We start from the raw sequence: 27,138 nt of genomic DNA on the forward strand, positions 1-27,138 counted from the left end.
GAGTATAATTCACGTTTAGAATGAAGTTTGGCCAGTTGTTGATTGGTGTTTTTAATTTTTTTTTCTAATTTCTGTTGTTAAGTAGTAGTATGTATTTTTGAGGAGATAGATGATGGTCCAAACGTACACCCTTCTCTCCATCACACACACAACTTTGATATTATTTCTACAAAATATCAAAAGATTAATTGGTAGTACTAAACTACTAATTGTTTTGGCATTAGTTGACTTTGAATGTTAAACTGTTATAAAATCTTAGTTTCATTCACAGTTAACAGTCTTTAAAATATTAACACAGTATATCAAATTGAGGATTATGATAGTTTTAAAGTTATCTTGTCATTTGCTTTGATGTCGTGTGATGAGTTGTATTGCATCATCTTTTACTTTGAAGAAAGTAGGATATTTGTGTGTTTTCTTTCATTTTTTTTTTTCTTAATTTTGTTAGTTACTCCTAAAAGAAAGTATGATATTTGTGTGTTTTCTTTCAAATTTTTTATTTTTTGGATTTTGTTAGTACTCCCTCTTCCTGTTCCTTCTTAGTTGAGGTGAAACTTTTTGGCACGAAGTTTAAGAAAGAAATGTGAGAGTGTGTTAAATAAATCGATTAAAAAAGTAGGAGAGAGAAAAAAGTAGAGAGAATAAAGTAAAAAAAATGAATAAATTAGAGAGAATAAAGTAAGAGAGATAAAAAGATTACTATATATGGAAAAAAAACTCAACTATGAAGGAACTTTCTGAAATAGAAAAATGACTCAACTATAAGGGAACGGAGGGAGTATTCCTACAATTTTAGTTTTTTTTTTTCAATTTTCAATATTCGGTTTTCGTTTTTTCTGTTTCAATTTTATTTGAATATCTTCAGTTTTATTTTTTTAAAAAGATTGTTTACAGTTCCTTACAATTTTTGAAAAAAAAATGTATCGAAATCCGAATGCCAATACAATTGGTGAAGGGACATCGATAAGGGACAACAATGAGACTAATTTGCGTTAATTAGTTCTTTTTTTTTCGCAGACAAACATTTTGGACGGTTTCAACTTTCAACTTTCAACAAAACTAGAATGGAATGTAGATATATACTTAGATTAAATGTCAAACAAACTTTTTTTCCCAAAATGGTTAAGTAGACTTCAATTAAAAAAAATAGTTAAACTGGTTTATAAGTCCACTAAATAGAATGGAAAGTAGATACATACTTAAGTATATTTCTTACTCGACTTCTGATGAATGTAAATCATGTAACAATGTAACTATATACTTCATCTGCCATGAAAAATAGTTCCCATTTTATCATTTTAATGTTTTTATGATATAAAAACTTTCTCTCATATTTAATCCAATTTTTCCCCTCTTTTCTCTTTTTTTCTTTCTTTCTCCTACTTTATTTATTTTTTCTCCAATCTCTTGTACTTTACCAATTTCTTATTAAAATTCATGTTGTCCACAAATAGAACTATTTTTTCGTAGACACATGGAGTACTAATGTTACACAACAGATGGATACTTTAATTGCCATGACTGTATTTTCGTAGGTTTAAATGCACATGGATATAAATTTTTTTCTACATACTTGTATGCTTACCTCTAATTATATGGTAGTACTAATATAGATGAGTCAAAATACTACTCTTTGATGATGAGACTACGAATTCCGGATTACATGTAAGCTATTAATAACACTTCGTAGCAGATTTATGTAAAATAAAAATTATATTATGATTTGTTCAAATATTACAATGATTCCAAAAAATCTTTCAATAGCCACCTCTATATAACTGTACTACAACTCACGCATTGGTACGATTTGTACAACAAATCTCTTGAAAAAGAGAAATTTTGAATTCTCAACTTTGATGCCTTGATGGTGCGTGAATATATATAGTTTTAGATTTACAAGAACAATTTCTTATTAAATCTAAACGCCAAATTTATTTCCCAATATCATTCACAATGTATTATAACAAGACATGCAAGATGCAATTTATTTATTGGACATTTCTCGCCCTACATTAAGAGCAACACTTTATGTAACAATACTTAAAATAAAAAAGGGAAAGTTGAATTTGAAGCCGTCTCCAAAGTTATGGAGTATAATAAAATATTCAAGTAATGATCGGAGTGCGAACAACATATCCACAATCATCAACCCAAACACAGACGCTATCGCAGCAGAAATCCTTGGTAATAGTAGTTCCGTCTTTCAGGACTATAGCCTTCACATATGGATTCTCACTCTCGATCACGATAGCCGCCTCTTCGCCCTTCTTCCCCACCAACTCCAGCCACGAATCCTTCCCTGTACATACACACATAAATTCATAGATATCAAATGATATAAAAGACATATTTAATGAAAGCAAGATGAACAAGGTGGTACTTGCCTAGACACCTCGACATATAAAAAATTATTGCATGCTTGATTCCTGACGAGTGAAGTAGATTATAGTTAATGATGGATTTACACACTTCACACCATATTTATAGAGATAGATTGAAAGAAAGAGATTCACACGTTTAAAATAAAAAAAAATTAAAATGAAGAGAAATAGTGATACTTGGAGAGTACATCTTTCACATTTTTGAACAATTATTGATTGTTTATTTTTATTTACAATTCTTCCTCTTATGAATTATGAGGAGACATATATATGGTTCAAACTTTCACTCTTCTCTCCTTCACACACACAGCTTTGATAATTGATAACAACTAGAGACAATTTTACTCACATTCAAAATACAAGTTATATATCATAAATTGATCAAATATTACTAAGATTTCTAACAATCTTTAAAATATCCAAGTTATTTAAATTAGACCACCTCTAAATAAAATTGTAATACAAAAAACCTCTTAATAAAGAGAATATTGAGTGTATGTGTTCGATTTCCTTTTCTTTTCTGCCCAAATTTTCTTGAAGAAAACATCTTCCAGGCTATAAATAGTCTGGGCTGGAGAATGTCTGAAGACAGTGAGCCCAAATTATAATTAATGTCACTTTAATCCAATAAGATATTGTCAATTACGTACCTCCACACCATGCCCTCTATACTTGAGAGTATTTTGAGCCGAAAAATATCAAAAAGTTAGTATAACAATTCTATATATGTATCAAAAATATATTTATATATAAAATTATAAATGGCTTCATAAACATATGTAATGTAGAGACTTTTCATCTTCTCATATTTGTATACGTTAGTTTATGAATCATATTTTTTCTTTATTGGAATTTTTTTGTTCACGTTATTTATAATTTTTATATAAATATATTTTTTATAATTAATGTCCTATATATGTATTTTATTTTTAACTGTCTCATTTAGTTACAAGCCATTTATAATTAAATAAAAATAATCAAAATTAAATGTTGTAACATGACATCTTGATAATTAAATTTATGATTTCAATTTTATATTTAATACTATATTTAAGAATTTTATAATATTTTAATTTTAATTTTTTACTTTCTAAACTTTGAAGAGAAAGAATAAAATAGGATTTAATATAAAGTGATTGAAAAATATCAATTCAGGTAAGGAAGATTATTAGTATTGGACATATATGTTAGGTTTCACTCTTCCCGTGTGTATGTCGGCCTTAGAAATTCGCAGCCGTTAAAGTTTCCATCATTCTTCGATCTTCTCCCACTTTCTGCACTTTCAGCCACATATATTCATATCGTGATTTCCATCTTATTCTAGTTTTATTCCAAATTGCCTCGCGGATTTCAGGACACATAAAATTTTGATTGATAAAAATGCTGTCTTTACATTTTTGAGGAGATACGCATCACAAGTAGTGTGGGATTACATTTCATATCACCTTATTTTGTGGTGCTTTTCGCAGATTCCTTTGTACTCTTCTGGCGCTACTTTAAATAGCCAAGAAAAATATATGCTTGTCTTAATTTAAGCATTTTAGCCTTTGATCCTCTCTGGTCTCTCCATGGCTGCATTGTCGAAAGCCCATGTTGAGTTGAGTGATGGGATTAATGAAACAAGAAAGTTGACAGAATCCCATCCTTCTTGGTATTCACCTCAAACAGGGATATATTCCAGCAAATACCCTTCAATCAACCTCCCTTCTGAGCCTCTTCTTGATGTTGTTTCCTTCATTTTCTCACATAAACACAATGGCCTACATGCACTCGTTGATTCGGCATCTGGGCTTTCGGTTCCATACTCAAAGCTCTTACCTTTGGTGAAATCCATGGCTGCTGGCCTCCACCATTTGGGAGTGAAGCAAGGTGATGTAATCTTGATTTTGCTGCCCAATTCTGTTTGTTTCCCTATAGTTTTCTTGGGTGCTTTGAGTCTCGGTGCAGTTGTGACCACCATGAATCCCTTGAGTAGTTTGTTGGAGATAAAAGACAGTTTCTTGATTGTAATGCATCTTTAGCATTTGCTGCCATTGGTAAAGTTGATGAGTTAGTTAATGCCTTAGGGGGTTGCCATGTAGTTGGAGTGCCCGAAGCTTTAGATGTCAACTCTCTGTCTAGTGATGATTCCGTTTTCCATAACCTGATTTCTAGTGATCCTGCAATGGCACCGAGGCCTAGAATTGTGCAGCAGGACACTGCCGCGATTTTGTACTCATCGGGCACTACTGGTAGGTCGAAAGGAGTTATGTTGAGTCATGGGAACTTCATAGCTATGATTGAGCTTTTTGTGAGATTTGAGGCCTCCCTTTATGACTATCCCAGTTCAGAGAATGTCTACCTTGCTGTTGTCCCAATGTTCCATGTGTATGGATTGTCTCTATTCGTTTTGGGATTGTTGTCGTTGGGGGTACTATTGTCACTATGAAACGATTCAATGCTATTGAAATGGCGAGATCTATTGAGAAATATGGTGTCACTCACCTTCATTCTGTTCCACCTATACTGGTAGCATTGACAAAGAAAGCTAAGAAAGGTTGTGCCAGTAGTTTTCGGAGTTTGAAGCAGGTTTGCTGTGGGGCAGCTCCGTTGAGCGAGAAAAGCATCACTGAACTGGTTGAGTCACTCCCCTATGTTGATTTCATTCAGGTATTTCGTATGCAGATGGCTTTATCTTACTTAGTTTATGGCTAATCCCTTTGTGATGATTTAATGGTTAGAACCTGCATATACTATAAGTAGTTTGTTCCAAATATATCGAGAATGACAATGATTTTTTGCTCAGGGTTATGGTATGACAGAATCAACAGCTGTGGCAACTCGTGGCTACAATACCATCGGAGCTCACAGATATTCGTCTGCAGGACTTCTTTCGCCTAATGTTGAAGCTAAAGTGGTAGATTGGGTCAAAGGCGCTCACTTGCCTCCAGGTTCCGTTGGTGAGCTATGGTTGCGCTCACCTGGAAACATGAAAGGTAATTGATTTTCCTCTTTGTCGTTAACATCATAAACTCAAAGAAGTTCTGTAGATATTGATGTTCGGATCATGTTGCTACAGGGTACTTGAATAATATCGAAGCAACGATGGTTGCACTCGACAAAGACGGTTGGCTACATACGGGGGACATTGTTTATTTCGATCAAGAAGGATACTTGTATGTGATTGACCGCTTGAAAGAGGTCATCAAGTACAAAGGCTTCCAGGTTTTCCTCCGTCTGCGCTAATTAAGCAACTCCAGTTGCCTATATTCATGAACCATAAAAGTTTGATGTAGAATTACTGCACTGTGGTTATTGATTCTGGTTTGGTCATTCTGTTATATTCAGATTGCTCCTGCTGATTTAGAGGCAGTTTTGATGACACACCATGAAATTCTTGATGCGGCTGTTACAGGGTAAGAGCGAGTTGTTGAAAGATATTCTGTCCATTAATTGATATCTATATTACGTTAAAGTTTGACATGATCTTATAGCGATGAACCTACGAAACCTGGTGTTTTTCCCTACTGGTTTTATACTTGAATTTGTTGATTTTGTGAGGAATGTGTCAGTGCTGATACTTGATATGGATTAGTATTTGGATTCCAGGTCAGAATAAATTGATTTATGTCGAGTATCACACGGCATATTGCTATGCAGGTCTGCCTGTCGTTGAGTCCTAGTAATTCTTGCTTTTGAGACATGAGGAAGTTTATGTGTATAAACAGATGCTGTTGTTTTGATTCAATTGCTTGAGGGGTCATTGCTAGTTCATCTTATGCTCTGAAACGAAAACCTCATAAGGTCGGATGACTTAAATGGATCTCGCTCAGAGTATCGTTGATCAGTGAAGACTTATTCCTTTCTATAACTTTTTCATAATGTAGATCTTAATGCCTAGCCATCAAATTTTCAGAAATGCCAGTTTTGTTACCAGATGAAAGTGCAATAGTTATCTCAATTTCTCTAACACTGATCTGATCCTTATTTCGCCAAACACTCGTCTTGAAAGTCTGTCTCCTCATCATGAAACTCCTAGTTAATCTGGCTGTTGCTTTATAGATTTGTGCATACTGCAAAAACTGCTGGTTTGAGTAAACCAATAGTAATTCATGTGTTCCTTTGGCATGGACATTGTTTTCAAGTGACTCTGTAATTTCTACTAGTTAATGAATTCTGACCAGGACATTTTGACCCTTCGTACGAAGCAGTATGAAGGACGAAGAAGCTGGAGAGATCCCCGTTGCATTTGTTGTTCCCAGAGAAGGGAGTTTCCTCACCGAAGCAGCTGTGATGAACTACGTGGCGAAGCAGGTCCCATTCTTGCTGCTTTCATCAGCTAAACCGATACTGTTATAGCTTTCGTTGTATTGTTGTCACAATTTAGCGTCGTTTGATGCAGGTTGCACCTTATAAGAAAGTGAGGAAGGTCTACTTTCGCTCGTCTATACCCGCGATCGCCTGCAGGAAAAATACTAAGGAGAGAGCTCAGGAACATGTTAATTTCCAAGCTTTAGGCCTATATACATTTATACACAGAAGCAGTCTACATATATGCTGTGAAAAGATTGTGACTGAAGCAGAAGAAGAAAATTGCATTCTTTCATGTGCATATTGGGATCACCTTCATGTTTTATCAACAAAATTTGTGCATTGATCTTTTCTTTTTGCCATTGCAATGAAATTAAGATCCCATTCAATGTATTAACCAACAAATAGATATTTATGCAGTATTATAAAAGTCTATACAAGTTATTGCTCATAATCACTATTTTTAATATGCACTAGATAAATTTCCTATCGTGAAATAGTCCATAAATCACAAAAGTACTACTATTTTGTAATTAATGTACATACCGCCTTCGTCCAAAAAAATAAAATTTTAAAATATTATAAATGTTAATGTAAAATTAATTAAGTAAGAAACAAAAAATAACTTAAAATATTTTTTCATGTAAACCGAGACCAACACATTAGAGGATAACTTACTAAGTTACTATATATAGATAATGATTAATTTGGTAAACTGCCCAAAATAGAAAATTATTTATTGTCGTGAATAAAAATACTTCATCCGTTTCACTGAAGATGACTCACTTTTTTTTGATTTATCAGAATCAAGATGACTTATTACTAAATATGGAACATCTTTATCTCTACCTTATTTTATACTCCCTCCGTCCCGGATAATTTGTCCCATTTTTCCATTATCGGTCCGTCCCACATAATTTGTCCCATTTCACTTTTACTATTTTTGGTAGTGGACATCATATTCCACTAACTCATTTCTACTCACATTTTACTATAAAATTAATATATAAAAGTAGGACCCACATTCCATTAACTTTTTCAACTCACTTTTCATTACATTTCTTAAAAACCCGTGCCCGGTCAAAGTGAGACGAATTATCCGGACGGAGGGAGTATTTCTTACTTTAGTCCCTCTAATTTACACACAAAATAAAAAAAAACTGCATAAAATCTCGTGTTGTCAGGTATTTTCATTTTGATAGAAGTAGTAATAAATAAGGAGCTAAAGTTGGCCTAAGAATGGTCATCAGTCAAAGTCAAAATCAATATCGATTCGACATTATATATTTCTACATAACATGAATTGGAAAAGGTCAAAATTAACGAGTGTTTAAAGACTGTTCAATTAAATTAATATGTTTATGATATTGTATTGTCCCCCCTTGAAATTCAAAACAATAAAAACATTCCACTCCCATCTAAATATATAAATAAGGTCGATTTACACGAAATTCTCTATATAATATCAACAAACATAGTAAACAAGTAATCATAATGCACACAACAAATTAGATTACAAACAGCACCAGTCCAAAAAAACCACCGCCGCGAATGCAAAAAAAGCCCACGCACGTACCCCGCCGCCGCACTAGCAGGCGGCGGTGCCGGCTGCTCCGCCGCTGCATCAGGCCGCGCGAGAAACATGGACCTGTCGACGTCACTATGTGCCTTCCATCGGAACTCCAGCCTCCAGCCAGACAAAACCCCCGCGCCGGGGACCCGGGAAACGGCAGCACCGTGAACATACTACTCCTCCTCCTCCTCCGCAGTGAGTTGAAGTTAAAGTTAAACACATCGCGCCCGATACCCACATTCTCGAACTCCGCCCGCGACTGCCACCGCCTCGTCGCGGTAGTATTTCAGCTCGCCGCTCCTCCATATAGCCGCCCGCGCCTCCTCACCACCAAATTCCTCGAGCTCGAATCCCACTCCATAGAGTAAGCTCCCGGGGCCGGATCGTTCTCGGCGGCCCAAGAAGTCAGTGTCCAGTTCCTCTTGATGCTTCGTTCAACGCCGATCCTACAAATAAAAAAAAAGAATGGCTAAGAAATTATTTTAATCCAATTAAAGGGCGTCAATTTATGTTTATAATTATACCACCGACGTTCGTCTTTATTTTTGTGTTTCAACTAAATTTAGGAAGACAAATGAAAACATCCCAAAAAAAACAAAAAGTAGTTACTACTCCTAGTTTTTAATGATTTAGTTAAATAATAGGGTCCACTTACTTACCCTAAAATGGGGAAAAAATGAAATTTTAAATCGCATAAGTAACGCCTTTCTATAAAGTGGAGTAATTTTTCAACATAAGTGGAGTACGTCTCTGTTTTGTGTGTAAATACTACTAGTAAGTTTTCGTAGTACCCTCATCCCTCCGAGGAGGGTGTCGGAAGGCTGGGGTCGAAGCTGTGCCAGAAGAGGCCGGCTGGCCCGTTCGAGTTCACCAGGAAGTTCCCCGTGTCGGTGAGTGTGGCCGTGACGTTTCCACCTCGGATGATCGGCCAGCGTAGAGATCGATCGGCGCGCCGCCGTCGTCGTGGGTGATGGTGAGCTGGCCTCTGGCGCCGAGTGTTAAGGGTGGGGTTTGAGTTGGTAGGGATAGGATTTCGTCGGTTTCCGATCCAGACGGGGGGAAGAAAGCCTGGATCTACCGGTGAACCAGAGGGCTAAGTAGGTGGAGTTGGAGTTTGGGTGGAGTGTAGAAGCGGAGGGAGAAGGCGCCATTGTTGGAGATGAGTTGGGATGTTGAGTTGAGATTCTCTCCTTGTCTGAGAGTGTCGATGGAGGAGACTTGGATGGCTAAGCAGTGGAGAGAGATTAATAGGAGAGTTGATGCTATGAAACTTTAAGGAGATTGCATGGTTTGGAAGAGATGGTTTGAGTGAGATTGAAAGGGGGAGCTTGCCATCCCATTTTTATAGGGGTTCATAGTTGGATTGAGTCGGTTATCTTGTTTGAATTTTTAGTTTGAATATGTCTCAGTAGAAATGTCAAATATATACAATCTTTACAAAACTCAAGCCATCTATATTATTTAGACGTGTTGAAAGTCAAATTCACCACGACCGTACATATTGCGAATCGATAAGTATGCAACTCAGTCTCGGTGTTAAGTTGTTTCTTAGTAGGGGTCGCTTGATTGATTAAGTCGGTTATATAATTATAAAAGATTATCATCATTAGCAACTGTACAATATGCCGAGCCCTTGAAAATTATATAATTATCAGAATGAGTTTTATTTGTGATTAAAATAATCATAAGATAGTATGAGATTGGTTTGAAATGAGTTTTATTTGTGATTAACTTAGTATTGGATTTTATGTCTTTTGGTTGCCCAAATTAAGGTGTAATATTTATACTTTTAGTAAAGTGATTGGTAAACGTAATAACAAGATTAAAGAGTATTAGTTTCAATTTACTTAATACTATAAATTTATTATACTCGCTCATATATTTGGGATGCCACTTATTTTATGCATAATTTGTAAAATAATGAAGAATGGGGCTCACTCCATTCGAAAGAAGAAGAAGTTACCAAAAGAAAAAAGTTTATTCATATGGAATGAAACCAAAATGGAAAAAATCTATTTTTATAGAATGGGGAGAGTATTAGTTGATAGAATGAATATTAATAAAATTTTATTTAATTATTGTGAAACAATAAATAATCGGTCAATAATAGCCCTAGCTACTAATTTTATTTTTGCTCATTTAGAAAGAATCAAAATATCTACTATGAGCTCAATATCGATAACAATAAACAATAACATCGATGCTCAATACTATATATTTTGTGTTGTGAATTATTAATGTATTAGAAAACTGAAATGATTTTCAATTCTCAAAGTTTTGTACGAAAACCACCTATATTTGATGTCAGTGTTTTTACTGAGGTCAACTAGAATCACATATAAGTGAAGCGTGTGTGGCCTCACAACTAGAGTTGGTTTTGATGTTACTCAACCTCACAAAAATGAAAAAAACACTAATCCCATCGTTTCCAAACACCGATGAGTGTGACTCCTTCATTTTGGCAGTGGATATGCATCACAATTGTCTCGGCATCAAAGCAGTTTCCTCCATCGGCACAAGGAGACTATCTCCGACTCGTCGTCTCAGCTAGACTTCCCCCAACGGCCTCTTCACGCTACGCTTCTACGCCCCTGAATCCAACCATCCACACCTCAAGATTTACTTAGGCAATCGTCTTCAACAGCAAGCAATCTGGATCGCCAACCGCGGACAACCCGTTCTCAAAAAACTCCGACCCCCTGCTGACCCTCGGCTCCCGAGGCGACCTCACCATCACCCGAGATGGCGCCCATCCCATCCCCCTCTCCTACAACCGCCCGAGGACCAAACACCACTACAACTAACATAACCGTCACACTCCTCGACTCCGGGATTTTCATCGTTCGCTCGAATCATGAACCACAACAAGTGTTATGGCAGAGCTACGATCACCCCACCAACACTTCTCTCTCATGAATGAAACTATCAGCAAACACCAAGATCACTTCATGTCTCACGCCGTCTAATCCTAACGCCCGCCCTTTCACTCTGGAGTGGGATCCGAGTCCAGGTTGATAGAAATCCGCATGGTTCCATCCTCAAACTTTTTTCAGTTTCAGCCAGCGACCCGTTCTGATACTATGATAAAAAAAAATAATTCATATGGTTACACTATAGGGGAATTCTTAAAGATGGTAATCGAGCGATGCGAGATTCATGAGGCTAGATTCAAGAAGTAGAAGATGATTTGTATTTCTTTGTTATGTTTACAATAGAATTCAACACCTCAGTATATAGGTGTGATTATTTCCTATATATGGAAAATGCATCAATCTATTCTAGGACAATATGTAATTGTATCAATCCTAGTCAATCAATTATTCTTCACAATCAATCTGCAATCTTCTCTCCTCTTGATATGTTTTGACCCTCCCCCTAAAGTTGAGCAATGGTATCTCTGATGCTTAACTTGCCCAATATTCTTTGAAGACCTTTGGATGAACAGCTTTGGTGAGTATATCCGCAAGTTGCCTCCTCTGAGCGGACAAATGGGAATTCAATGATGCCTCCTTCCAATTTTTCTTTAATGAAGTGGCGATCAACTTCCACATGCTTCGTCTTGTCGTGTTGCATTGGATTTTCTGAGATACTAATAGCCGCCTTGTTGTCGCAGAACAATTGGCTTTTTTCCGAGTAGGTGGAAAACCAATTTCTGTCAACAATCCCCTCAACCATAGGATCTCCATAAGTCCACTATTATATATTTCGTTTCAATTGCCAACACAGGCGAGCTGGTCACTCAGACGGCGGGGGATGGCGTACTGGAGGAGTGGACGCCTCGTGGAACTTTCCACGACGACGATTTGGGGAATGTCAAGAATTCGAGAATTTCTATATGAGGCCTGATCACGACAACTTCAAGTATCAAATTAACTAGCGGGGGAGACTACTTCATGTACACAGTGATCCAGGGCGGGACGTTGGAGAGCCGAAAGGCGACTTCAGGGTGGTTGCTGGAACGATACAGAGAACGTGTCGACCATCGATAAGGGTGTGAGCTGTGGGAGCCTTGCCCAAGTATAAGGAACAGGAATCAGGTGTTTGATCGGCAGTCGGGATATTTCAGGGACGTAAGAGGGAGAATCGGTTATGCCAACTATCGATGGAAACGGGAGCCTTATCCTGAGTGGACTGCATGGATAGCAGGATGGAGTGATTGTGAATGCCCGGGCTATGCGAATGATATGGGGCAAGACTATGGGTGCAGCTATTGGATTGGGGGAGATTTGGAGTGGCTGCAGGATAATTCTGGTGCCGATGACAAGATATATGTTCTTCAAATCTCCACCAAAAGGTACATTGCTATATGCATATCATAACATTATAATTCTACTTCATTAGTTTTTCTGATACCATGATAAATATATATATATATATATATAATCCTGATAAGCTAACTTACAAAAGTGAAATTGTTTATAGGAAATAATCCTTTGGTGATAGGAGGAGTGTCTGCGTTGGATTTATTACCCCCTCCTTCTTCATAATAGATGACACACTTAGGAATTGACACGAGATTTTAGGTGATGTTGTTTTGTGTATTAGGTAGGTGGAGAAGAAAAAATATTATTGATATTAATGTGAGAGAGAGTTTTTTCCAAAAAAAAAAAAGAAATGTGACATCTTCTGTGAGACAAAACTAAAAAGGAAAAGTGTGACATATATTATGGGACGGAGGGGAGTACTAATTTCAGTTTTCTATTGACATCGGATGGAAGAAAGAGTGAGTTAATTATTACTACTTCATTTTCTTTCCTAGTTAGAGTTTGGAGGAGTGTAGAAAACGGAGGGAGGCGCAATTGTGGAGATGAGTTGAGATAGTTTGAAAAAATAGAATTGAATTGTTGAAATATAATACTATGTCTTTTCTATATTATTTTTATTCTTACTTATCATTGCTATCTTTCTCCGCTTTAACTATTTATTACTACCTCCGTCCACCAAAATTTCGTCCCAGTTTGACCGGACACGGGTTTTAAAGAAATGTAATGGAAAGTGGGTTGAAAAGTTATTGGAATGTGGGCTTGACTTTTATATATTAGTTTATAATAAATGTAGTAGGAATGAGTTAGTGGAATTTGGGGTCCACTACCAAAATGGTAAAGTGAAATGGGACAAATTTTGAGGGACGGACGAAAAAAGGAAAGTTGGGACAAATTTTAGGGACGGAGGGAGTATCATTTTTATATGGTTGGATTGTGTTGAAAGAGATGATTTGACTGAGATTGAAAGGAGGCATGGAATACCTTTCTATAGCAGTAGGCTGAGTCGGCTATCTTGTTTGAATTTTAAGTTTGAATATTCCCTAGGAGAAATTTATGTTGGTGCGGCCATTTCAATATCAATACCATTTTAGAGTCTCACGCGCATGACTGTTGCATATATTGACTGTTGAAAGTCAGATCCCCTCTGGCCCATATCACAACCTTTATATAATTATAAAAGATCCTGATTATTAGCATTTAGCAGTTAGCAACATACATTATGTTGAGACTTAGAAATACATATATAGGAAAAATTGAATAAATTTTATTAATAACGTAGTATATCTATTTAAACCAAACCGGATCAATGAATTCTACTACTGTGGTAAAGAAATTAAGTCAATTAAAATGACTTAGAGAAGAGTATATGTGTAATGCACAATTGTCCGTTATTAACAAATCTTATGGACTATAAGAATATGGTTTGTGATTCATTGAGATTTTTTAGCCTAATTGAGAATTGGTATGATTTATCAACCACTCATTTTTGTTAAATGAGTGGTCCAGAATTTGTCACATGAAAAAATATTTTGAGATTAATTAATTATGAAAGGGCATAATGAATAATTTCATGGTACATTTTATTTAATAAATAATTTTTTTAAATTTTTTTAAATTTTTTTTCCCACTATATATACAATTCATGTCAACTACACAAATATAATGTCAACTACATATATAATTCATGCCAACATACACAAATATAATGTACTACATATACAATTCAGGTCAGCCATACACATATAATGTCAACTATAAGTTGTTGACATTTGATGTGCAGCCTATTGACATAATATCCCCGAGTTGACATAATCTACTTGCAGTTGACATTTTGAAAATGTTGTAATGAGTGGCTGAAAATGTATCTCAATTCTCAATTAAGCTAAAAATCTCAATCTAACAGGACCCTACAACAATATTTGATTTAAGTTAAAAAAATAACATAGTAATAAATGATAGTACTGTATTGCAACAATCAACGTGGCAATAGTCAATATATATTTATGCATTATGATTTATGAGTAAAATTCAAACATAAATTGATGCATATAACATAAAATTTATTTGGAGTATTTACCTATAGTTTACGTGGCACAATAACAAAATTTGCAGAGATGTTACATCAGCTGATATTTAGTATACATGCTAATATGATATACATTAAGGCCATGTTTGGTTGGGGCGGGAAAGTAAAGTTGGCAAGGAAAATGATTCCTGGAAAAAATGAATCCCGGGAATATGATTTCTAATAACTTTACTTTCCCGTGTTTGGAAAATATCAAGATTTGAAAGTATATATTTGATTTAAACACTAAACTAAAAATATACTTATCATTTTTTATTTATAACAAATAATAATACATATTATTTAATAAATTATTAATTATAAATGCTAATAATTATATTATTTATTTATTATTACGATGGATAGTTTATAATATGGATTATAATCATAATATATATAATAAATAAGATTATTATTATTATTATCATTATATTATACTTAATTTTTAATTGAATAAATTTTATAATTTAAAATTTCACACTACAATTTTATTGTTAATAATTAATTTCTAAATTAATAATTATTATAGTATTCTATAATTATATAATTATAATTATATTTAATTATTTAATAAATTATTAGTATTATTATGATAATAAAAATACATATTAATACTATAGTTATAATTATGATAATTTGAATTATAGTTATTTATTATCCTGAAATTAAGTATGGTTTTATACTTTTAAATTATTTTTAAAACATTGTAATAAATAATAACGATGATGATGATGATGATGATGATGATGATAATAAACTGTACTATATTGCATTAAATATGTAAGAATCCTAAAACTGGGAAAAATAATACCTAAGAAAAGTTAGGATTCAGAATCCTGGAAAGTTGTATTAACTTTCCTTGTTTCAGGATTTTGATTACTTTCCCAGTTTGATTAAAAACTGAAACAAACACAGGAATTTAAAATTTAAGGAATCAGATTACTTTGCCAGACAGAATCCTGACAACCAAACATGGCCTAAGTACTAATATTACTCTTATATTTACTATTGTTATTCATCATTTCTTTTTTCGCCAGTAGGATGAGTCGGTTATCCGGTTTTAAAACGTATTCTTCTTATACTTTCCAACCATACGAAGTGTGTTTGAAAAATAGACTACGTATTTTTGTTTCTTTTTTTAGTCGCTTATATTAATTATATATAATCCGATATACAAGTACTAATTTGATTGCATCTTTCGTGTACTTTCTTATTTTTGGGTTGTTGAAGTTGACGTATGGCAATCTTATTATGAGTAGACCTAACCAATTAAGCTGCTTGATTAGTTCCGTGTTGATTCTGTTAATCAAGCATTTTGTCCATCTATGTTAGAATGTCAAAGAAAGGAAGAATTAAAAGACCTTAAACTTTGTATTGCTTCGACACGTTACTAATCTCCATCCCCGTCCATCTATATATCCACTGCTGATGATCATAAACATCCAAACCCTCATGATGCAGACTCCCAAAGCTTCATCCTTGAGATCAATTTTGCAGTGTTTATGTGTGTTGCTCGTGTCAGCATCAAATCAGTTTCCTCCATCGATACTCTGAAACAAGGAGACAATCTGACCTCGTCCGTCTCAACTCGATTCCCCCAACGGCCTCTTCACCTTACGCTTCTACACACCTGAATCCAATCAATCCACAGGGCAACCTGTACATAGCTATTGTGTTCAAAACCGCGGCGACTCCGCTCACAAGCTGTGTGGATTGCCAACCGAGACGACCCTCTCTCAAATGAATCCTCCCCGAGCTGACCCCTCGGCACCAGAGGCGACCTCACCATCACCCGCGATGGAGGCGATCCCATCCAAGTCTACACCGCCCGGGAATCCCAAACCACTACATCTAACATAACCGCCACACTCACGGATACAGGCAATTTCATACTTCTCTCAAATGGTACTCAAGTGTTATGGCAGAGCTACGATCACCCCACCGACACCCTTCTCTCTGGAATGAACTATCAGCAAACACCAAGATCACTTCATGGCTCACGCCGTCTAATCCTGCGCCCGGCCCTTTCACTCTGGAGTGGGATCCGAGCCAAGGCGAGCTGGTCATTAGACGGCGTGGGATGGCCTACTGGAGGAGCGGACGCCTCGTGGATTATCACGACGACGATTTGGGGAATGTCAAGAATTTTGAGCATTTCTATATCAGCCCTGATCCTGACAACTTCAAACTATAACTTAACAAGCCAAGGAGACTACTTCATGTATACAGTGATCCAAGTTGAAGGGCGGACGGTGGGACAGCCGGAAGGTTACTTCAGGGTGGCTGCTGGACGAGGCGGGGAACATAACGACCATCGATGACGGGGTATCACCCTGGTTATGGCCAGCGTTTGCTATGGTTACAACTCTGGTGATGATTTATACGACAAAGGGTGTGAGTTGTGGGAGCAGCCAAAGTGCTTGAAACGGCGTCAGGTTGGTTGATCTGAGGTCGGGATACTTACGCATGCCAAACACGACACCAGTGGAACGAACATCTGACAGCAATGCAAGCCTTAGTCTGAGTGACTGCAGGGATGCCTGCTGGAAATGGAGTGATTGTGAATGCGCGGGGTATGCGAATTATATAGGACGAGACTCAGGGTGCAGCTATTGGATTGGTAGAGATTTGGAGTGGGTGCAGAATAGTGCAGGTTCCGATGAGAAGATATATGTTCTTCAATCTCCACCAAAGGTATGTTTGATAATATTCTCACATGAAATGATCAGTTGACATCATAAAACATATCAGCTCGCTGACACATGAATATTAGTTACTACATTAGCGAGTTGATATGATTTTCAACTCTCAGAGTTCTCCTTTTAACAAAGTTATCAAGAGAACCAATCGATATAAACCAGTTACTTAATCCTGAATGAGCTAACTTGAAATTTTTGTGACAGCAAAAGCGAAATCGTATATAGGAATAATCCTGGGTGTAGTAAGTGCAGTTGTACTGCTTATGTTGGCAGTTGTTGTTTTGATCATGCGAAATCGTAAGGGTGAGCATGACATGTTTGTATTTCTTTCTTTCATTACCTCGAACTCAGTAATCTCAATTCTCATCCTATATTTGGATGGATGGTCATCAGTGAAAAGGGAGGAAGAATTACATGAACTCCTGACAATGGAGGGATACACAGGAAGTTACGAGCTCGATAACAATGGTCACCAACTTAAGCTTTTCACTTACTCATCCGTCATCTCTGCCACAGACAACTTCTCCTCCAACAACAAACTGGGAGAGGGTGGTTTTGGCCCTGTTTATAAGGTACAGATCATTCACATTTTAATGCACCAATTCTTGTCTACTTTGTGAAACATCCAGTAGTACTCCATAAACATTACTACTAATGTACAGGGTAGAACAGGAGAAGGCCAAGACATAGCAGTGAAGCTTCTTTCGCGAAAGTCGGGACAAGGCTTGCTTGAGTTCAAAAATGAGCTCATACTCATCTCTGAGCTGCAGCATGTCAACCTTGTCAAGCTTGTAGGATTTTGCATTCACAAAGATGACAAAATGATTATATATGACTACATGCCTAACAAAAGTTTGGATTGCTTTCTCTTCGGTAAGTCTCCTCATCCACATTTCATTCATCAAATAGACAAGGTTAGTTTAGTGAATACAAATTTGCACAAACACAGGTCCATCCGGGAGGGAGGCAGTTAGATTGGGAGAAACGGTTCAACAATCATCGAGGGACTGCTCAAGGGCTTCTTTATCTTCATAAGCACTCCCGCCTCAAAATCATCCATCGAGACATGAAAACCAAACACTACTATACTACTTGATCAAAACATGACTCCCAAGATCTCTGATTTCGGCCTTGCAAGAATCTTCAAAGAAGCCGCTAGTGAAGTCAACACAAACAGACGCGTTGGGACTTAGTAAGTCACAGTATATGATTAACTCCTACACACCTTGATGCATAATTATTCCGAACTAACAAAATCAGTGTAATGTGTCGCAGTGGTTACATGGCCCCTGAGTATGCAATGCAAGGCATATTCTCAGTCAAATCCGACGTGTATAGCTATGGAGTTTTAGTACTAGAGATTGTGAGCGGTAGGAGAAACGGAAGCTTCCATGAGATTGAAGGCCCTTTGAGCATCGTGGAATACGTGAGTTTCGTATGATTTCATTACCTCTCATCAATTTGTGTCGAACTCTTGGAAACGAACGTGTTTAATTGCAGGCATGGGAGCTGTGAGAAAAGATAGTGCACTCGAACTCATGGATCCGATGTTGAGGGAGGAGTCATGTGTGTTAGAGCAGCTGCAGAAATGCATTCACATTGGGCTTCTGTGTGTTGAAAATCATGCAGTGGATCGACCAACCATTGAAGATGTTTTATCCATGCTCAAAAATGAGACAGCAACCCTGCCAATGCCCAAAAATCCATCATTCATCACAAGAAATAGTGTGTTTCAACAAACTGACAAAGCTACAACCGCAGCAGTCATCAGAAATCAAGTCACACTTTCTCAGATGCAAGGAGATAGAACCAAGAATAATTGTCCATTTTTGGTGTATTTTGTTCTTCATCCAAATATTACAGTATTATTCCTTTTGTAATGTCCAAATTAAATTTCAGTTACCAACATTCTGTACCATTCAATATGGGGCATTTTTTTAAAATTGAATTCCTAATCCCTAATTGCCTCTAAAATGAAACTTGAGTTGCTTAAATATAGTTTCACATCATGCATGGTTATAGGCTGTTGATACAGATATAGATTTATTGAGAGACTCATGATAGTAAAAAAAATTCAAAATTATTTTACTATGTCTTAGTATAACTTTAAATGATTAATTAGGGTTCACCGATCAAATTAGAGTTTATATTTATTTTTCAATTTTATTAGAAATAAAATGGGTCATGGTCCTTTTTTAAATCGGTTCTGGCCATTCAGAATAATGTGTTCGACTGTACCACAACTGTGGTCAACAAATGCCCAGATCAAGATATCCATCAATTAAGTCACAGTCACATAAAATAAAAAGTAATCCATTTTTCAACAATCATTCATATGTTTTCCCAATGATGAAATTGGTTATATTTCACTCCAACAATATTGTCCAAAAGTTAACAACCTCTAACGGCGACAAATCATGGGGAACTATTGGTAAAGTAATGCTTGCTTGTTTACTTTAGGGCACCCCGCCAACGCTGTGCCGTTGCGGTTCCCTATGCCGTTCCGGCGGAACGTTTCCGCTGCGGCACGCGTTGCAGGCTCCGTTCCGTCGCCATTCAGTGCCCATGCCGTTCCTATGCCCTGTCGCGTTCCGTTCCGGGAGGAACGCGGAACGAAACGTTCCGCCACGCGCCGGGCGACGTGGCTGGCCTCCCATTCGACGCGTGAAACCCACTCCGCTGCCCCGCGAGTAGGCTTCGTCCCGGTACGCAATAATTCAATTTTTTTAAAAAAATTCCGAATTTAATATTAAAAAAAATTTTGCAACGGTAATGTGACCGTTTTTTTATATCCGTTTGTATGTTTTTTTATTTATTTATTTACTCTATAAATACTCCTGATTTCATACTCATTTCAATCACAAACACACAGCTATTCCTCTCTATTTCCACCCCAATTTTCATCTCAAATCAACTCTGCTTTCCTTCTCCCAAATTTAATCAAACTAATGGATCCTTTTGAACAAATGCGTCAATATTGCAACAATCACTTGAAGAAGATCGACGACGGGGAGGCGAAGTGTGTAATTTTTAATTGTGTGCTTTTTATTTTTTTAAGTTTAAGTTGTAATTGTTTTTAATGTTGTGTGTTTTTTAATAACGTGTGTTTGTTTTTAATAAAGTGTGTTTTGTTTTTTTACTAAAGTGTGTTTTTTTAATTGAATTTACGTTGGCAATAAAAACCACCCGGTTACAGGAACGGAGGGTTGCAGGTTCCGTTCCTTAGTAAAGGAATGGAGTAAAAAAAGTACAGTGGGGCCATCAAATAGTAGTTTAAGGAACGGTATAAGAACGGTATAGGAACAGCGTTGTGGATGGCCTACCCCACATCACTAATGTCAAATACAGTAGTATTTCTTTTACTCCATCCTTTGAGTTATTTTATTCTATTTTTATAGGAATTCACCTTCTTTGAACTGATGAAATTAAAAGTACTTAGATTCAAATAGAAATACACTCCGTGATCTTGATTGCTAAATTTAAGAGCCGAGAGCCGGAGGAGCCGCAGGCCGGTCAGCCTTCACGCGCTCAGCCGTGTGTTTCCGCGGCCCACCACTGCAGCGGGCCGCATTTCGTGGCCCAGCCACCGAAATTTTTTTTTCTTCTTCTTTTTTATAAATACACACCATTTTCCCTCCATTTTTCTACCCCAATTCAAACACCACTCTTTCCAATCTTTCCAATCTATTTTAATTCAACTTCTGAAATATGGATTCCGACGATGAACGACACCATTTATTTACTATCCAAATTATTTTATTTAATTAAAATTATAATATCATATATTATAGTCTAATAAAATTTATTGTAGTTAAATTATAAAATATCATTAAAAAAGCAAACAATTAATTTTTATTTTGGAGCGGGGCCACATTTCGTGGCCCTTGTTATTTACCATTGTGGAGAGCCAGGAGAGCCACATTTGGTGGCCGGGCCAACTTGGTGGACACTCTTAACCTTTACAGTTGAATCCATAGCTTTCAGTCTATAAATAGCATATACTCCATTCGGTCCTATAAAAATATGAGCAATAGATATGACACGAGAAATTAAGATAAATTGGTAAAGTAAGAGAGATAGAGAGAGGATAATGGTATGGTAAAGTAAGAGAGACGCGGAGAATGATAGTTAAAGTAGAGTTAGTGGATAGTGAAACCTATATTATTAAATTGATAATATAATTTTCTAAAATGGAATGCACATATTGTTATGGATGGATGAAAATAATAAGTGAACATATTTTTATAGGACATGAGGTATTTTTTTCTCCATCATACCGTGTCAGTACTTTTTAACAACACTTCTATTATCTATCATATTTTTATTTCTTTACACTTTATTATTTCTCATATTTTTATTACTTCATTTCTTTGTTTTATTTTTTTCGGTCTTTGATATGGAGTATATACTCACTTCGCCTAGCCAAAAAGTGATGCTTATTCAATTTTAGAATGTGATATTGCTTATTTTGGAAATAATATCTCTTTATGGAGTATCTTTTGATCTTTCCTATTCTATTTTATACTAGTATTTACTTTATTTTAGTACTTCTTTCTTTCCCGCTCTATCCTAATTTATTCACTAAAACATCATAATCCAAATTCATTAATTTGATTTATATGAGATGAAGGGATAAGGGAGTATACCCTGTAAAGATTGCAGCTATCATAGCATGAAATAAACGAAACATAAACATTGATAAACAAAAGTTAAGATTATGTATGTGCCGTTATGTAGAAATTGAAAGTGACATTTTTCTGTCACCTTATATTATATCGTGGTATAGCAGCTATGATCGTAGTATGGAATAAACCAAACATAAAAATAACAGCACAAAAGATAGGATTATGTGCCGTTACCTACTCAAACCAATTCAAATCATAAACCCTCGAAAACACCCCAACACCAGCTGTTACGCTAGCTACATAGCTATCACTCCCTGCAAATTTCTCCACACCTCTGCCCCTGCCCCTCCACTCTTATTGCTACTGCCACACTCACAAATTCAACCCACACCAGTCACCACCTCCTGCTGCGCTATATATCTATCCATCTATCCACACGACCAATGGCAGAAATCAGCTCGCACCAAAAGGAAGCAGCTATGGCTACTACCACCCCAGACTCTCACAATGTGGCCGCGCAGGACATGTACAAGGCCGGCGGCGGAGCAGGAGTCGAGGAGAAACCCTCCAAACCTGAAGTTCTCGGCTGGTACATGTACGGACTCTGCTCCTACTTCGTCCACACCGTCCTCATCCCCATCGTCTTCCCGCTCATTATCAGCCAGACCGTCTCGGATCCGCCCTCCCGCCGCCGCAGGGCTGGGAGAGGAGCTACCAGAATGTCACCTGCAAGCACACTGAAATGCTACTGTAACTTCTCTACATACTTATCTTCTTCCCAGACTTGCAACTACAAAACCCTAGCCTAATTTCTTTACTTTCTCCCTCAAACTACTCATTCCCCCCCCACCTGTCATGCTTTAGCTGCCCTTACACCATGCAATTTGTTGATTTTGTAGATTTTTCTTCGTTTCTAGTTGTTTTACTATTTTTTGAGCATTTTTTAACCGTCGTAAATTCAAAATACAGCATGAATGTGAGCGAGGAACACAAAAATCACCTGAGAAGGAATGTTTTTTGAAGAAAAACAACCTAAGTGCCGTGTAGGCAGCTTTAGGCTGGATTTTTGGAGTTAAGTTGTAAAAAGGTTCTCAAGGATTGAACCGTTTAGTATCTGTTCATTGCTTCAAGTACGTAGATTAGTTAAATTAAAGCAAACTGCAAAAGCCATAGGCAATTAGTTATGAACTGTTTTCAAACATTTGGAAGCAATTTCTGAAGTTATTAACTATTGAAGTATTTGTTTGAAGTATTTGTTTGATAATCGCAGATATGAAGAACTGGTGCACAGGGCAATTAAACTGGGTGGGAAGAATGTATCCCCGCTGGAATGGACTTCGATCTCTGGTTCATGGGGCTAATTCTCTCAGCGCCTGTATTGGGCATTGTTTCGATCCTCCTTGATTATAGCCACTATCAGCAGCTTATAGCTGGTGCGGCCACCATAATCGGAGCCATCTTCTGCCTCCCAGCTGGCTTTTTCAAGAAGTCGTGGATCTTTCCACCATACATTGCCATCATCGTGGCAGCAAACACCATTGTTGGTGCAGCTCATGCCCGCCATCTTGGCCTAATGATCCGCGGATTCACAGGCTCGGTCATACCGCAGCAACAGTTTGCAACAGAAGATCCTTCACCCAGCCGTCTGTCCCTCTACTCAACAGCAGCTGGCTGCTTGGGAGCTGCAATCATGTCTTCGTTCACATACCACATGTTCAGCCACAAGGACCACTTCAACCGCAATGTGGGTTGTATCCATATTCAGTGGCCTTGTTTGGGGTCTAGGATTGCTCCACATTTTCAGCACGGACAGAGCCACGACCAACTTACAACGACGCACCATCACATTCTGCGCCCATAACACACGTGTTGTCCATCTTCAGATACCCGCATGCTGCAGGGAGCCTTGCAGGGGTTTTTCCTATCATCTTTTATGTCAATGTGCATTTTCGGAGCAGCATTGCTTCATGCCATGGGATACAGTTGCTTCCAAACAAAGAACATATTGTTTCTATGGCTAACATATTTCATGGTTCCTATAGCTTCTCTTCCATTGGTACATCCACTTCAGCTAGCCATGAAATTAGATGCTGAGAAGATGCAGCTTCTTGGCTTCATATTGTCTACTTTGGCATCAGGGTTTGGTTTCTATTATAAAGGAGCCATGTGGACTAAAGGCAATCTGTTTTTCTTCGCAGCTGTACAGGGATCCGCCACAGGTGCATACCGATCTTTTTTGAGTCCCTACTATAATGCAAATGTGTTATATGCTGAAAAATGATACACTTTGACAGGTTTCCTGCATGCTTTCGGGAGGGTTCTGTGGTTGGATTGTTCCCCTGCAGGTAAAGAAGGTGCATTTTCTGTGTGGTTTTCATGGGCACGAGCACTGGGAGCTTGTGCAGGATTTGCCGTAGCAACTTCCATACCTGGAAATGTTGGCAGAGCGGTTTGGAGCATCGTTCTGTGCAGGGCTTGTAGGGATGGTTATTCTGATATTCGGAAATATCAGCAGCTTCAAAGGAGCGAAAGCAGCCGGGCACGTCATCAAAAGTGGGAAGAACTCCCCTGCCCCTGAATTTGTTGCTGATCATTCGAAGACTACTGTTTTATCTGAGGTTTTAGCTAAAGGAAAGGCTGAAGTTTAAAAGGCTGTTTTGCCCTTTTCATTTATTCGTTGTTTGCTTTTTCTTTCTTCATTTTCTCTTTTTGATGTACTTGGCTAGTTTGGATCTATTTCATATTCTTTTGTAAAAGAGGCGTGCCATGTAAAGTTAACTTGTGTTGCTTCTCCAAATTGTGAGGGATCAGAAGAAACTTTTTAGGATAACCAGTCCACGAATTGCTGTTTTGTCAACTAATTTAGAGATATATAATAGCCCTTTCTTTTAGGCAAGTGTTGGGTATAAAGAGATACTAAATGTAAGAAATTTCCTAAATCAAAGAATGCATTTACTTAAAAGGGGCTGATTTAATTATCTACAAAATAAAATCTAAGAAATAAATCGTAATCTGAAACTTCATAAAGCAAATAACTTATTGATCCTGTATAAGAATAGCAGCGAAAGGTATACAATCAAAATAAGCTCCACATGCAAGTAGCTAATATTGCAAGCACAAAATATACTGCAACCCCACATTATACATCTCAGCCTTTTGGGCAGTTGTCTTGTTAAGGAAAGCACGATTGAACCATCAAGACAACCAATTCAAACAAACACAGTATGCGCTCCATAATATAAGTAAACGCAAATCCCTCTATCCAGTAGTGCAAAACTGCAAATCTGGACTAATCTATCAATCTGTTAGAGGAGTCATGACAGCTGACTTACAAGCATCTACAAATCATGAGATGAAGTATGTTTTGATGACAAGGGCAGTCTCCCTAGCAACAATGAGGCTGCTGCAGAGCGAATTTTGCTTCAAGCGCAGAAATTTAGCTTCTTCATTACTTTTGCATAAGCCGCAGGAACACACACCAGGTTGTCTCAATCGTCGTTTTGACTTCTTAGACTGCAATAGTAAGCAGAGTAATTGTATTATATATATTAGTAAAGGTGTATATCTATTTAAAGTGCCAGTGGAAACATTACAGTAGAGGAATCGGAGTCGGAGAATGATTTTGGCAGAAAAGGGAAAGGTGAATCAAGTAGATTGAAGATAAAATGGAACAGTACTGGATCAGCTATAAAGATTATTTGCCAAATATGTCTGATTGTTGGCTATTTTGTGAAGCACACAAACAAACTATTTCAAAGAATACTCACTGTTTCTACAAACCTCATGATTTCTGCTACTTCTTAAATGATAAGCCCCAGAATGTTCTTATATTTTAGATGGGATCCTCATCGATGCAGATGGAAAGTTCAGTACATACTTAAGAAAACTTGTAATAATAATAGCTAAACCTTGCAATAAGTATAGCTAACATTTGTATACACCAAAGTAGACTTTTACATTGAAGTACAATTAAAGAAATTATAGCTAAAACTTGCAATTCTCAATGTACTAACTTCTTTCTTTTACATAGAGTGTGAAAGGTCTAACACCCAATGATATTAACTCAACAGAAACTTCCAAACTCTTCCATCGTTGAGAAGATCTGTGATCATATGATATTTTAACCAGGTCAAGGGCTCTATTAGGGCTAGAATACTTCATCTTTAGCTAATAAAAACTGAAATAGGAAGACGTCTCAAGGAACATGTTTGACGACATCGCTGTCCATAATAGCTACTCGTTTCTTATTTTCGCTATTTATTTAATTATCTAAGAGATGCTTGGTATGCAAACCTTTGAGATGCAGTATGCCGCTTCCCCTCCTTCCATCGCCTGATCTGCCCATCATTCATAAGCCTAATCTTCCTTTGTAAGACCTAATAATTAAAAACCATCACATTATCAGTGTTTCTTGACCTGCTCCAGAAAATTGACGAAATATAGTGCATCTATAGAAGGCATTAGATACATACGAGTAGCCTTGATTTTGACTTTTTTGACTTTGGAAACTACTGGAGTCATTGGCTTCCTACTCTTCAACTTTCCTCTTCCTCTGCTTGGCAGTGATATGCCGTACTGGATCAACTAAAAATATACCATATGAATATGAGACATGAGAAGATGAGAATAAACAAATTCCTAGCACAGCAAACATATGTTTGAATATATCTTAGTGGTATTGACAACAAGTAGTACAATTTTGATAGCAAGAAACAAATGGAGAAAATGCAACAATCAAGACCAAAACGACCACAGACGGAGGGGAGTATGATGAAAAAGTGTGGGGAAACTTGTGAAATCTCATTTAGATAACAACAATTAAGATTAACAGTTTACACTGACCCAGGACTCAATCGAGTTGGATGACCCGACAGATGAACAGATTCCAATACAAAGTAGCAACCTTACAGAAAATTGCATCACATTCTACCATTAGCTGATAATGAAATAGCAATTAACGTTCCTAATTATTTGATATCGATAGAACATCTCCTAAAATTTCAATTAAAATGGTGGAGGGTTGGGGGAGCAATGTCAATCTAAAATGCGCAAACATCTTCAAATTCTGATATGGAAATACCCAACATCAAGCAAAAAGGCTGCATTCCACCACCAGGAAACGAACACATACATAATAAAACAATAAAAAGGCGCGAGGGCTAAAATGCGACACTTACAGAGAGAGGCGAGTGTGTGATAGGAGAGGGAAAGGTGGAGGCGCTGATGTGGGAGGAAAAATA

The 27,138-nt window shown here is 37.0% G+C and overlaps 2 protein-coding genes and 1 pseudogene across 2 annotated transcripts; all 3 read left to right on the top strand.

Moving 5' to 3' along the window:
- The first annotated feature begins 3,642 nt into the window (after positions 1-3,642).
- Positions 3,643-7,068, top strand: LOC121791257 (annotated as a pseudogene).
- A 10,251-nt stretch (positions 7,069-17,319) lies between these two features.
- LOC121791258 (G-type lectin S-receptor-like serine/threonine-protein kinase CES101) lies at positions 17,320-18,308 on the top strand. The gene is made up of 4 exons (XM_042189266.1): positions 17,320-17,576; positions 17,667-17,845; positions 17,936-18,146; positions 18,223-18,308. The coding sequence occupies exons 1-4, from the start codon at positions 17,537-17,539 to the stop codon at positions 18,306-18,308; spliced, it is 516 nt and encodes a 171-aa protein (XP_042045200.1). The 5' UTR covers positions 17,320-17,536.
- A 5,481-nt stretch (positions 18,309-23,789) lies between these two features.
- Positions 23,790-24,476, top strand: LOC121791259. Its single transcript, XM_042189267.1, has 2 exons — positions 23,790-24,117; positions 24,193-24,476. Exons 1-2 carry the CDS (start codon positions 23,790-23,792, stop codon positions 24,474-24,476), a joined length of 612 nt encoding a protein of 203 aa, XP_042045201.1.
- Positions 24,477-27,138: the final 2,662 nt, after the last annotated feature.

The sequence above is a fragment of the Salvia splendens genome, unplaced genomic scaffold, assembly GCF_004379255.2.
Source record: "Salvia splendens isolate huo1 unplaced genomic scaffold, SspV2 ctg756, whole genome shotgun sequence".
Classification (NCBI taxonomy): domain Eukaryota; kingdom Viridiplantae; phylum Streptophyta; class Magnoliopsida; order Lamiales; family Lamiaceae; genus Salvia; species Salvia splendens.